The sequence below is a fragment of the Elgaria multicarinata genome, chromosome 16 (genome assembly GCF_023053635.1).
Source record: "Elgaria multicarinata webbii isolate HBS135686 ecotype San Diego chromosome 16, rElgMul1.1.pri, whole genome shotgun sequence".
Taxonomy (NCBI): domain Eukaryota; kingdom Metazoa; phylum Chordata; class Lepidosauria; order Squamata; family Anguidae; genus Elgaria; species Elgaria multicarinata.
Genome location: NC_086186.1, coordinates 198,844 through 211,226, shown reverse-complemented (window position 1 = coordinate 211,226; position 12,383 = coordinate 198,844). Strand labels below are relative to the sequence as shown.

General features: G+C 49.2%; 1 protein-coding gene across 1 annotated transcript in view; it reads left to right on the top strand.

The window, feature by feature from the left end:
• LOC134409710 (spatacsin-like) overlaps window positions 1–11,092 on the top strand; it is a 36,257-nt gene extending 25,165 nt beyond the window's left edge. Inside the window, exons 3-8 of the mRNA XM_063142600.1 lie at window positions 7,368–7,566; window positions 8,336–8,473; window positions 9,037–9,167; window positions 9,799–9,906; window positions 10,410–10,578; window positions 11,058–11,092. Of these exons, the coding sequence (XP_062998670.1) occupies window positions 7,368–7,566; window positions 8,336–8,473; window positions 9,037–9,167; window positions 9,799–9,906; window positions 10,410–10,578; window positions 11,058–11,092 (780 nt within the window). The remainder of the gene's footprint in view (window positions 1–7,367; window positions 7,567–8,335; window positions 8,474–9,036; window positions 9,168–9,798; window positions 9,907–10,409; window positions 10,579–11,057) is intronic.
• The last annotated feature ends 1,291 nt before the right edge of the window (window positions 11,093–12,383 follow it).

Below are 12,383 nucleotides of genomic sequence, written 5' to 3'. Positions count from 1 at the left end.
CTTCTAATCCAGCTGGACCAGAACATTGGTGTTTAAAAGAATGAACAGGTGTTGGTTTATATAATGGAACAAACAGTAACTGAGAAGCAGTAATAAGTAATGGCTCTAAAACCCTAGATCTACACTACTGCTTTATAGGAGTATTGAAGTGGACTGATAACTGTTGGGGCAAAATCCACATTCCATAGACCGCTTTCATAGTGTTATTTCCTGCTTTTCATTCCACATGCAAAAAGATTTGACACACGGTGTCACTCCAGCCACAGGAGTGCAGAACCCCTGGCCCATTGAGCCCCCTGGAGGGTTCCCCCTGTTATCTCCAGTCTGAGATCAGAGATAACAGCCAGGATTCCCTGGCATGCTGCTGTCCCTTCTATTGGGAGGGAGGGAGGGAGGGAGGGAGGGATGGATGGGTGGATAGATAGGCCATCAGAGCATGTGAAAAGTGCTTCTCCTTCAAGTAACCAGAGGGGTACAGCAACAAGAGGGCAAATAGGGGTGAGCCACTGGTCGGAAGGCTTCCCTTCCCTCATCTTGTCTCCAGAGCCTCCCCCTGTTTTTCATAAGAACATAGGAACTTGCCTTATACTGAATCCGACCATCTGGCCCAGCATTGTTGACACTGGCTGGCAGCATCTCTCCAGGGTTTAAGGCATGGATTTCTCCTGCCCTTCCTGGAAATGACAGGAATTCAACCTGGATCCTTCTGCACGGGAAGCAGGTGCTCCACCACTGAGCCACAGCCCCTCTTTAATGCCCCTCCTCTGCTCTTCTTGCTGCTCTCACTCCCTCTTTATTAGTCCCGCTCTCAACCCACACACTACGGCTCCTTCCTCTCTCAAATTGATCTCAGTGCCCTCTGCCCATTGAAATGACATGACCCGTCAGACCAGTGCATCCCTGGGCACATAAGGGGCATATCTGGTCCCAAGGAGGAAGTTGAGGTGTGAACCGGGACTGACGTGTTGGGAGCCGTGCAGCTCGGCCTGGAACTTGTGGCCAAAGCCCTCCGGGCAGCAGACACAACCTTCGATTTAAGTGAGTTCATATTTATTAGCCAAGCTGCAGATAAAACCCTGTGAGGACAGCCCCAATAAGGAGTTTGAGGGCAAAGCCTGAGGTTAAGAAGAGGCCCTTTCAGCCCCAATGGGCGAGAGAGGAAGGAGAGGCGTGGGAAAATGCAGTTCCCCTGCTTCCTGAGATGGCACAGATTCCCCCGGCTATGCTCATGTTTATTAAATAGGGGTGTGTGTGTGTGTGTGTGTGTGTGTGTGTGTGTGTGTGTGTGTGTCTGAAATTATCATTATTATTATTGGGTAGAAAACTTAAAATCATTTTACCATATGCCTTAAGCAGGCCTGGTCTAGGCAGGCAGCTGCTGCTGAGTGTCCAGAGGCTCAGAGGGGCCAGTCCTTGACCCTAAGCCTGCTGTTGCAGCTGCTGCCATCTTCCTTCTCCTCCTCTGCACCCACCTGGGCAGCCCTAGGGAGTCCCATGTGGCTCAACCTGCAGGCCCCACGGTACCACATTTCAAAGGATTGTAAGACATTTTGAATAGCACTGATCTGAACCAATCAGACACTGCCTTTAGGGCAGACTTGGCCAATGAGGGTACAGAGTGTTTGTTATATCATCCCTGGGCCCTAATTGGCTGAGTCATACCCAAAGGTGCATCTGATTGGTTCAGACCCTCGCGATTACACAGAAAGCAACCTCTAAAATTCAAGAACCTATGAAAAATAAAATTACACCACTAATCAACGCATTACAAATCCGTTCTTTGACTGAGGCTATCCAAACTTTTACAATAGTTATGAATGAAGAATTTTCCGATGGGATTATATATTTTGGCAGAATCTCTTCTATTTTTTTTTCGGTAAAAATGCTGATCGAGAGTCTACAAACACAAGATATTCCCCTGAAAAGAGAGGACATGGAACATTTTTCTACATGTGTCACTGGCTTTATCATATCTAGGAGGGGCCTGGATAACTGGTTAACTGAAAATGGTGGCTGGCTGAGTATTTTAAGATGCAGCGATGGTTATTTTAATATTGTATTGATTTTATATTCCCTTTTTTTTAATACTATTTTTATTGATTTTCAAGTAAGGGCAAATACAATAAACACACAGAGTAAAAGAAAACACTCAACAACAATATAGATGTTCCCACAGCACCACTATAAAAAAGCACGGGTGTTCATTCCTTCAATAAGCACTTGGTACAGAAAAAGATGCAGGTTAAGTTAGAACCTCTGTCCAAAAGGATTCCTGAGTCATTGGGGGTCTAGGTTCGCCAGGATTCATATTAATAAATGTGAAAAAGTCCAGCCAGTTTTCCACAAATGTGTCTGCTGTTATTTCTCCTCTTGCTAACCTGCTATGTTGTGTCAATTTATCATTTAAAGCTAGCTTCCAAATCTTATCAAACCAGCGTTGATGGTCAAAAGGTCTGTCGCTTTTCCAGAATTGGGCAATTTCCCACCTGGCTGCAACCAGCAAATGGGTGACCAAGGCTTTGGGAATAATTTTTCTATTGGCATTCCTAAAAATAGAAAGTAGAGCCAGTGCTGGGTCAGTTTCTACTTCAACATGAATAATGTTTGTAATGGTTTGGAAAACCCTTGACCAAAAAGTTTTGACCTGTTGACATTCCCACCAAAGATGAATGGGAACGGAGCAACCCCGCCAACAGTGCGGGGATATATTAGCACTAATATGGTGCAGTCTAACAGGGGTGATATACCACCTGTGAGTGATTTTCAGAGTGAGCTCTTTAACTTTTGCTGATATTGTTTTATAGGGTGCTGATTGCCACAAGCTTTTCCATTCACCTTCAGTGAAACTGGTGCACAGGTCATGTTCCCAAAACATTTTTAACCCTCCCTTATCTGGGAATTAACAATTCAATATCATGTGATATATATCAGAAGCTCCCCCTTTAACCTTTCTAGAATAAGTCAGGCAAGCTTTCTCAAATATAGTAAGCGAGCGTGGAATGTTATGGAATTGATATAGAGCATTTGCAAAAGAGACTATTTGTAGTTTTTGGAGCCAGGGACAAGGGAGTGGGCTCAGTTTTGCCTCTAATTGTTGCATTGATATGATTTTTCCTTGTATAAAGAGATCAGGAATATGGAAAAAAACTTTTTCTTCCCAACCTGCAAATTGTCTGTACTTAAATTGATCTCTGAATCGGGGGTGGTCTAAAATCGGGGTTAGGGGAGAAGGGGATGGTGCAAACCATTTTGCCCACTTTGCCCATACCTTTAAATTTGCTTTCAAAAAGGGGTTATTAATTATTTGAATATGTTTTTTCAATATTGGAAGGAATGGGATCGCCCTGATCGTAGGGATGCAGGGGGCGCTTTCAATTGACACCCACGGGATTGCTGTCTCATTTCTAATTATTTTGAGTAGTTGCCTCAATTGAAAAGCATCATGGTACAGCCTAAGATTTGGGACACCAACCCCCCCTAGTTTAGTTGGTCGGAATAGTGTCGCTTGATTGACCCGGATGCGTTTGCCCCCTCCACTGACTGTGGATAGAGCTTGTTGCCAACGTTTGAATTCATTTCCAGGAATCTCTACTGGCAGGGTATGAAATAAAAAAGACAGTTTAGGCAACAAAGTCATTTTCAGGGCTGAATTCCTCCCTACCCAAGATAATTTAAGTTTCTTCCACAGTGTCATATCTTTTCTTAGAGCCTTCCATAAAGGATCAAAATTGCGTATACGCAGTTGTTTGATTTCCTTAGTGATCTGAATGCCTAAGTATTTTAAACTGCCAAATCTTAAAGTGACTTTGGAAATTCGTTGAATATTGCGAATGGCCTGATTGGCTAACAAGCAATAAAGTTATGAATATTTTTCTGTTCAGCCAAAGGGATATTAAACACAGAGCAAATCAGATTTGTCATAATTGACCTCCAGACCAGCAACTTCCTTGAAGGTATGTATGTTTACTGTATGAAGGATTCCCCTCTGCTGCTGCTGCTGGAGGTGTACAAATTGTGCATGGACTACAAAATCTACCACGAAGCCCAAGCCAGGCTCCTTGCATTCCAAGCCAGCATTTCAGAAGTAAGCAGAAGCTTAATTCACTTGATGAAGCTTTCAAAAATACCCAAGTCTTTAACAGCTGAGGCAGATTCTGGTGCCTCTGCTTTGTATATTGTTGTGAAAGCTGCAGGTGTTCGATGGGCTGAGTGCCATGCTGCTTCTCTCTTAAATTCTACCAGCGCTCTAAGACAATTTGGCTTCTGTGGTGAGAGGATCCTCGAAACTACAGATGGTTGCTTTTTAAATAATGATTGGTCGCATTGATACCCCGCTGTCGGTGCCCCTCCCGATCCCACCCATGAGGCAGGTTAGGCTGAGAGTCCGCGCCAGGCCCAGCGCCACCCTGTAAGCTTCATGGCCAAATGCGGACTTGAACCTGATTCTCCCTAGTCCCAGTCTAACACTGTAACCACTACACTATGCTGCCTCTCAGTGGGAGAAGAGACACCCCAGAGTGAACCTCACCCGTTTCCCCTTTCTTCTTCAATGAATGAAAGCCTGTAGGAGAAACCAAGCGATCTGGCACATGGCAGAATATTCCTTGAGTGATCAAACTATGAGTCCAATTTATAAAAGGTTTATTAAGGTTTAAGATGAGGAAGTGGGAGAAAGAAGAAAGCATATATAGAAGTTTGTTTGAAGAAATGTGTAGTAAATGAGTTATGGTGAAGATTTTTGTGTTTGATTCAGATACATTTGTTAATGTTCGATAATTGGTTTGATTTTATCATATTTATTTTTTGCAACAGGCCCATTCCTCTTCTTAGCCTCTTAGGCCTTTCGTTACTCCAATTCCAGCCCTGTCTGGGATGGGGGGGGGGGGGAGAATCAACCAGTTAGGCGAAGCTGCTGCTGCTGCTGCTGAGTCGCATGTTTGTCCTGCGCTTAGGGAGAGGAATGAGGTAGGCAGGACAAGAGGCGTGCATTGGCGCAATCTTTGTTCCCGACAGATACATCCACCAGGAGGAGGTCCTGCATACATTACATGGGGTAAAACATGGGCCACGATCCTATTCTTTGGGATCCAGTGGAGGGATTCCTAAAGGGAGAGGCATTGACCCTGTTTCGCCGGCATGCTAAACCACGGTGGTTAAGCATTTTGAGGTAAACATCATGGCTTAGCATGTTGTGTGAACCATTCCTAACCATGGTGGCTATGTAACCACGGTTTAAACACGCACTCACCACTTGCTGCAAGAGGGTCGACGGCCTAACCGTGGCTTCGCATGTCCTCTGAACAGGCCCGAAGTCTACTGAGCCTGTTTCCTTAGTTGTGTTCTTTTGATCGTGAGTTTAATTTCACCAGATGAAGAACAGTTAACACCCACACACCACACCTTTCCTGGTGTGTACAACTCCTCATTTCCTAAACCTCTGTTGCGGAGGGTGGCTGTTCGTGCAAGTTGCCTCAATATGTCCCTGGCCTAAAGTCCGGGTGGTGGGCAGGCGTGTTCTGCAGCCCGCCTCGCTTACTCCAGGTGGTCTTTCCACAGCTTCCAGCCACACGTGATGTGCCGCCTCCCATCCTCCCCAGGCCCTGGGTGGAGTCACAGGCTTCATGTCTCCTGGAAGTGATGCTGCCGCAATGCAGGACCCAGGAGGAGTTAGGAAAACGCCTTCAGCTTTTTGCAGCTCCCAACATTGCTCTTCCTCACGGCAAGGACCATTTTGTGTGTGTGTTTCCTGTGGGTGGGTGTTGCCCACGTAGCCTAGTCGCTGGATTGACATTTGTGGATTTTAACTGGAGCTTAACTTCAGCCAGGGTGTCGTTTTCAGTGCCTGGCCTCAGGCGGCCCTTAAAGGCAAGCTAGGGTTAAAGAAGTCTTTAGCTGCCAAATTTGGGCTCCTTTTAAGTGTAATAGAACATCATCATCACCATCATCATCATAACAGACTGTGGCACAGAAATGGGATAGGAAACCAACAGAAATTTGGCAGAGCAGTAAGTAGTTTGCAAGTGCATTGAAAGGCCCGTGCCTTTCGATAGAAGGCCAAGCCTTCTACCTCTGCAGTCCCTGTCCTCTGTGTTCATCACTTGGGGAAGGGAAGGGACTGGGGCCACCAGTTGCTGATCAGCCTGACGTGGTTTATTTGTTTAAAACATTTGCTCTAGACTGATTCCAAGATGGTTTACAAATTTTTAGAAATTAGGAATGCATTAAAACAGTGAAGTGCTTAAATAAACTGGCACATGAAAAGGAGCACACTTGGGCAAGTTAGCTCTTGGGTACATGAAGAGGTTTACACCTGGCATCTGAAAGGAAAGCAGCATGGATGCCAGTGGTACATTTTATTTATTTATTTATTTATTTATTACACTTATATACCGCTCCCATAGCCAGGGCTCTCTGGGCGGTTTATAGAAATTCTAAAATTGAGGTAAAAACAAGTATACAAAATTTAAAACTCTAAAGCACAGTACATACACACATAAAGCATTAAAAACCGATTAAAACTAAACATGTGGGTCATTAGGATGTGCCGCCATATGCCTGGGCAAAGAGGAAAGTCTTAACCTGGCGCTTTAAAGAGAGCAGCGTTGGTGCCAGGCGAGCCTCATCAGGGAGATCATTCCACAGTCTGGGGGCCACCACCGAAAAGGCCCTGTCCCTCGTTGCCACACTGCTTGGGCACAGCCACTGAAGTGGCCGTCTCTGTCCTCGCTGCCCAATGTGCTTCTGGCCAGGGTGGCGCTCAGAGGAGGAGCAGGAGGAGGAGGAGGAGGAGGAGGAGGAGGGGCCTGGGTGGCAGGTCGATGCGGCTGACCTCTGAGTCCCCGTTTGCTCCTTCCCCAAGGCTCTCGCCTCTGAAGGGCTGATGGCGCCACGTCTTCAGCAACGGCCCTGTCTTTTTTCGTTACTGTTTTTTGTGCTCCTTTTGTACATTGGGCCAGATTTGAAGAAGCTAAGTGCCCTCAGCTCTGCCTTGAAGGATTCTTCTGTCTTAATTGATGGTGCCATTTTAAGCAGTTACACTGTTGAGAATTTCCAGAATGAGCGCAGAAGAATTCTGGAACAGCTGCAGGAGAGACGCGCTTTTTCCGTGGCACGGGGAGTGGCAGAACTTGCAGAGTTGCCTGTGGACAACGTTGTTATCCAAGAGGTGTGCTGTAGTCCGTGTGGGTCCAAGGAATGTCTGGACACATGTTTGGAGCCGCCTGGGGCGGGCGCTCCAGAAAGCATAGGAATTTCCCCGAGCATCTTGCCTGTCCGTTTGGCATGGGGTCAGGGTGGGGTGGGGGTTCTCCCAGGCGGCAGGTGCTTCAGGATTGGCCTCCCCCGTCCTTCTCCGTGGTGCTCTGCAGGAGCTGGGCTGTTCCTTCGGTGAGATCTCCGCCCATGATTCTGAGAAGCTGCTTCGGGTGATCCTGTCCTCCCAGCAGCCAGACAGGGGCAAGAAGGCCCAGGCCTTCCTCACCACCCAGGGGCTGGAGCCAGAGATGGTGGCGGAGCTCGTGGCTGAGGAAGTCACCCGAGAAGTGCTGGCGCCTTTGCAAGGAAAAGGTGTGTACGGGCGAGTGGGGGCTCCAGTTCATAGGCCCATAGAATAGTCGAGTTGGAAGGGGCCTGTAAGGTCATCAAGTCCAACCCCCTGCTCAATGCAGGAGCCCACCTTAAAGCATCTCTGGCAGAGGGTTCTCACTGCTGTTGGTCTGTTTGCTCCGTTCCACACAGTTGATCTCCAAACTCTGGGAGTTTGGCTGACATTGTGCCTCTTGATACCAACCAAAACATTGTAGTGGCCCTTTCTCGATGCTGCGTTACGTTGTCAGCTCACGTTTATTTATTTATTTATTTATTTAAGCATTTTTATGCCGCCATTCAGCCAAAAAAGGCTCTCATGGCGGCTTACAAAAGTATTTCCTGACAGTCCCTGCCCACAGGCTTACAATCTAAAAGACATGACACAAAAGGAAAGGGGATTGGGAGGGAGGAGGAGGAGGGATCTGTGACTGCCTGCACCCCATCCCACCCTCTTTACATCATAATCACCACCACCATCATCCAATTATTTATTACTGGACATCTTTCTCAGACCCAAAGCATCTTACAACAAGAATGAAAATACTTTTAAAAATTAAAATAATAAGTCACTGCTTCTGCCATGGCCGTGGCATTTAAATGGCTTTCTTGGGCCAAGGGCAGAGCTCGTGCAACTTATGGGGGAAGAACTCCGAAACTTGCGAGAGGAGAGGCTGCCTTCGTGGCCCAGGTGCTCAGCGGAGGAATGTGCTGTGGCCGCTATGTCATTCTGGGCCTGCTGTCTGTACAGGGGAAAAGCAAGTCTTAAATCCAGCAGAGGAGAGCGAGGCGTTCCTGCAGTTGGCCAAACTGTGCCAGGACCCCACCCTGGTTGGCGTGAAGCTATTGGATAAAATTTCATCTGTCCCTCACGGGGAGCTTGCCTGCAGTAAGTGTTTATCTCTGGACTTCCAGTAATGTCACGCTTACGAGGACTTGGGTCTTGTGACTAAGACGGCTACCCCAAACATGCGCACTTGGTCACAGATCTCGTCGCAGTCCCTGGGACGTCATGTCCGAGTACACATAGATACGACTGTGCTGTAGGGGCGACCTCGTGTCCTGTCCTTTTGCTCTCTTGGCATGGTGGACATCTGGGAAATGCGATGCCAGGAGCTGCATTCGTGGAGGCCTCGGTTCACATGCTGCTGCAGTTCCCCAGGCTGCACGTGTGTCTAGGGAGCAGTGCAGGTTTACCGCTTGAGCCCTTTGAGAATGTGCGAACATTCCCAGAAGGGGAAAGCGGTGGTCTCCATCTCTGACCTTCATGACTCAAGCCTGGGAACTGGGTCTCTGGGTCTCCCACAGCTGAGAGGTTGGCTGCTGGGGGTCCCATTCAGCAGACAGTAACAAGGCAGGGACTTAAATCCCGCTCTTTGGCTTTTGGGCCACAAGAACTCTGTTTTAAGCAAAATGCTTACTGATGGGAGCCCCCATTCCTCCCTCCCTTAGCTTCAGAGCTCCTGATCCTCGCCCATAATTGCTTCAGCCTCACGTGTCATATGGAAGGGATTATTCGCGTTCTCCAAGCTGCCCGAACGCTCACAGACGAACACTTAGCACCCAGTGAAGAATACGGCCTTGTGGGATGTAGACACGGCGGCGGTGGCGGCAGCCCCAAAAGCACCCCGTGGAGGATGTTGAGCGGCTGCGGTGCCCCTTCCTCCCCCTGGTCTTTGGGGTTTTAGAGCGGCAGGCTGTTGTGGCTCCCACTGATTCCCGGAGCTCCGCTGTCTCCCTCACTGAGCAGGGAAGGCCGTGGCAAGGCAGACGCTCGCCTGCCCGCGCCTGTGCAGGGTGGCCTGTGCTCCGACACAGGTCTTGTTCTGTTGTGCTGCACGTTGACTTACGCCAGCAAGCGTCCTGCAGTGTCTCTCGTGAGAAGCAGTGCCAGGAGTCGGGCCTTGTGTGTGGAAGCGAGTGGCTCTCCACTGGTCTGGTGAGAGAGCAGCCATTGCTTCCTCCTGGCCTTGCGTTCGTTTCTTCCGTTGCTCAGTCTCTCAGCTGGGGAGTTCTTGCCTGCAGCTGGGAGGTGTCCATAGTGTCTGGAACCCCACTGAAATGGGGGAAGTGGCTGGTCAGTGGCATTCCACAGGCAGGGACTCTGTCCCAAGTGGAAGAGTGGGGCTGTCATGACACAGCACTGCTCCAACGGCAACGTGTGGGGTGACGTTTTGTGGGTTCTGAAGCTCAAGCTCTTTTCTCTCCCCAAAGGTTCGACTTCTCACTGGCATCGGCAGGTACAACGAGATGACCTACATCTTTGACTTGCTGCAAGAGAAGCACCACTTTGAGGTGCTAATGAGAAAGAAGTTGGACCCGGTGGGTACAAACAACAGAATCCACCCTTCCCAGTCCAAGAGTTCCAAATTGTAGAACCTCCAGTGCCTTTGTTCTGCTTGTTTCCCTCTTCCAAAATAACCGCCCCAGTCCCTGCATTCCCACGACATGTTGCCCCGTGCTACCGAACTCTCCATCACTTGCCCATGCCCTCACCCTTGAAGGCAGGGGTGGGCAACCTCTGGCCCTCCAGGTGTATTTGGCCTACAGTTCCCCTCCCTCCGCCTTAGCCAGCAGAGCCAGTGATGAGGGACGGCAGGACTTGGAGACCTGGATATCTGCTGGAGGACCACAAGTTGCCCCACCCCCGTCTTAAGGGCAGGTTTTTCTTGCCACCTTTACGCTCCTTCACAAGCGACTGTGAGGCCTGGCGTTGCTGTTGGAGGGCTCTGCTCAGCGCCAGAGCTCACTTGCCCTGAGGATTGGCGCTGGCCAGGTCCCAAGCCACGCGCTGCCTTCACTCTCCGCCCCTCCCTCTTTGGCAGAGCGGGACCCTCAAGACAGCGCTGCTGGACTACATCAAGCGCTGCCGCCCAGGAGACAGCGAGAAGCACAACATGATCGCCCTCTGCTTCAGCATGTGCCGGGAGATTGCGGAGAACCACGAGGCGGCAGCCAATGTCCAGCTGAAGCTCATTGAATCCCAGCCTTGGGGTAAATTGCCGCTCGTCCCGGGGAGCCCCGGGCGGGAGCCACCCGGACCTGGAAACGGTGGGATGTCTGAGGTGTTCGATCTCAGGTGGAGGAGGAGGAGGTGCCGTGGGGGTGGGTTTGAGGGGGTGTGGGTGGGGGTGGGGGAGCGTGTGTCCCCTGACACAGAGTAGGTCCCCTGACACAGAGCAGGCGGCATCGCTGCCCACCGTGGTCATACAATCACCCTGCTCTCTCCTTTCCAGAGGAGTGCCTTCAGAACACAGCCCTTTTCACGTACCTGATGCAAGAACAATCACACCACAGAACACATGGAGCAAACACTTCACAGCTCCCCTTTAAATTGAAACCTGTTGGACTACCACTCCCAGCATCTATTCCCATGCTGGCTGGGGCTGATGGGAGCTGAGGGCTACAGGCTCCCATCACTATTTTAAACCTTCATCCAGCCCCATTCAGTGTTCCATTTTACCTTGGAATAGCTCTCAGCAGCGTCGATAAAGTTGCTTACCTGTAACTGTAGTTCTTCGAGTGGTCATCTATGCATTCACACAACCCACCCACCAACCCCACTTGGTGGCATATGTTATTCTTTATTAGAGCACTGTATACATGTGTTATGATACATCTGAAACTGATTAATTATATTCATGTTTATGAATAGGTTATTCCAATATGGCGGCGGGCACTAAAACCCCTCTTCAAGTGGATTTCTGAAGGGGAGAGTCCACTGGAGCTATCGTCAGATGTAACAGCAGATGGAATCAAACGGACACGGAGTGGGCGAGAAGTGAGACTACCAGCAAAGTTTAAGGACTATGTTATGGGATAGTGGTGAAGAGCTGAGATTGACAAGTTAAGATTTAATTGAACAAAAGTTATTGTTTTTATGGAGAAGGGGGGATGTGATATGTGGATGTATATACCTTTAAGAGGCCTGTAGCTGCTAGTCTCCAGGTCCTCATCGAAGGCCTGGGCGGAGCCTCTGTTTTCTGTCAGTTGGTGTTGTGGGCCTTGCTGAGGGAGTTTGGTGTCACTGTTCTAAGAAGTTTTAGTAATAAAAGAATCCAGCAATGAAAAGACTCTGATGTTATTGCCTGGTAGTCTAAAGGCAAGTGGCAGGCTGAGCAGGTAAGCTCACCCGTATGGTCCCTATGCCTGAGGGATACTACAATGCCGGTCTAGCCGTCTCCAACAGAAACGCCAAGCAATCAGAGATCAGCTGCGGAACGCTGACTCAGCACTCTGACTGGGGATAAAAGAGCAGCCGGGAGCCCTGCCAAATTGTCAGAGATTATCTGAGCTCTTCAGCGGAAGCTTTGGCTCTCAGACCTCTTGACTACGCACCTTGCTCCAGATACCGAGTTCCTGAACCCAGCCTTGACTCCCGGACCCCGTGACCACGCCTGATGACTTCTGGAATCCTATTGTGACCTTGGACTGCCTTTGACGACGTTTTGCCCGTGCCTACTCCTGTGACCTTTGGACTGCATCTCTGGACTTTGCTGACTGTTGGCTGTGCTTGACTTCGGACTGAATCACGGTACCTCTGCCTTGCCACGCTCCTTGGACCTCGGACCGGACATCGACCTCTCTGTAAGCCTGCACCTCGTCTGACGACGTCTGTCTTTTCCCTTTGCAAGCCCATTTTCCCTGCACTTCCTTTCAAGTCTGTAACTACAATAAATTCCTTGTTGCTAAGATACCAACTGTGCTCGTTTTGTCTTTGTCAAGCCATTTGGCAGCTTTCCCGGACACCACTTCTCTCCTGCTTCTGCGCTTCTAATCGGAGCGGAGGACATGCCTAC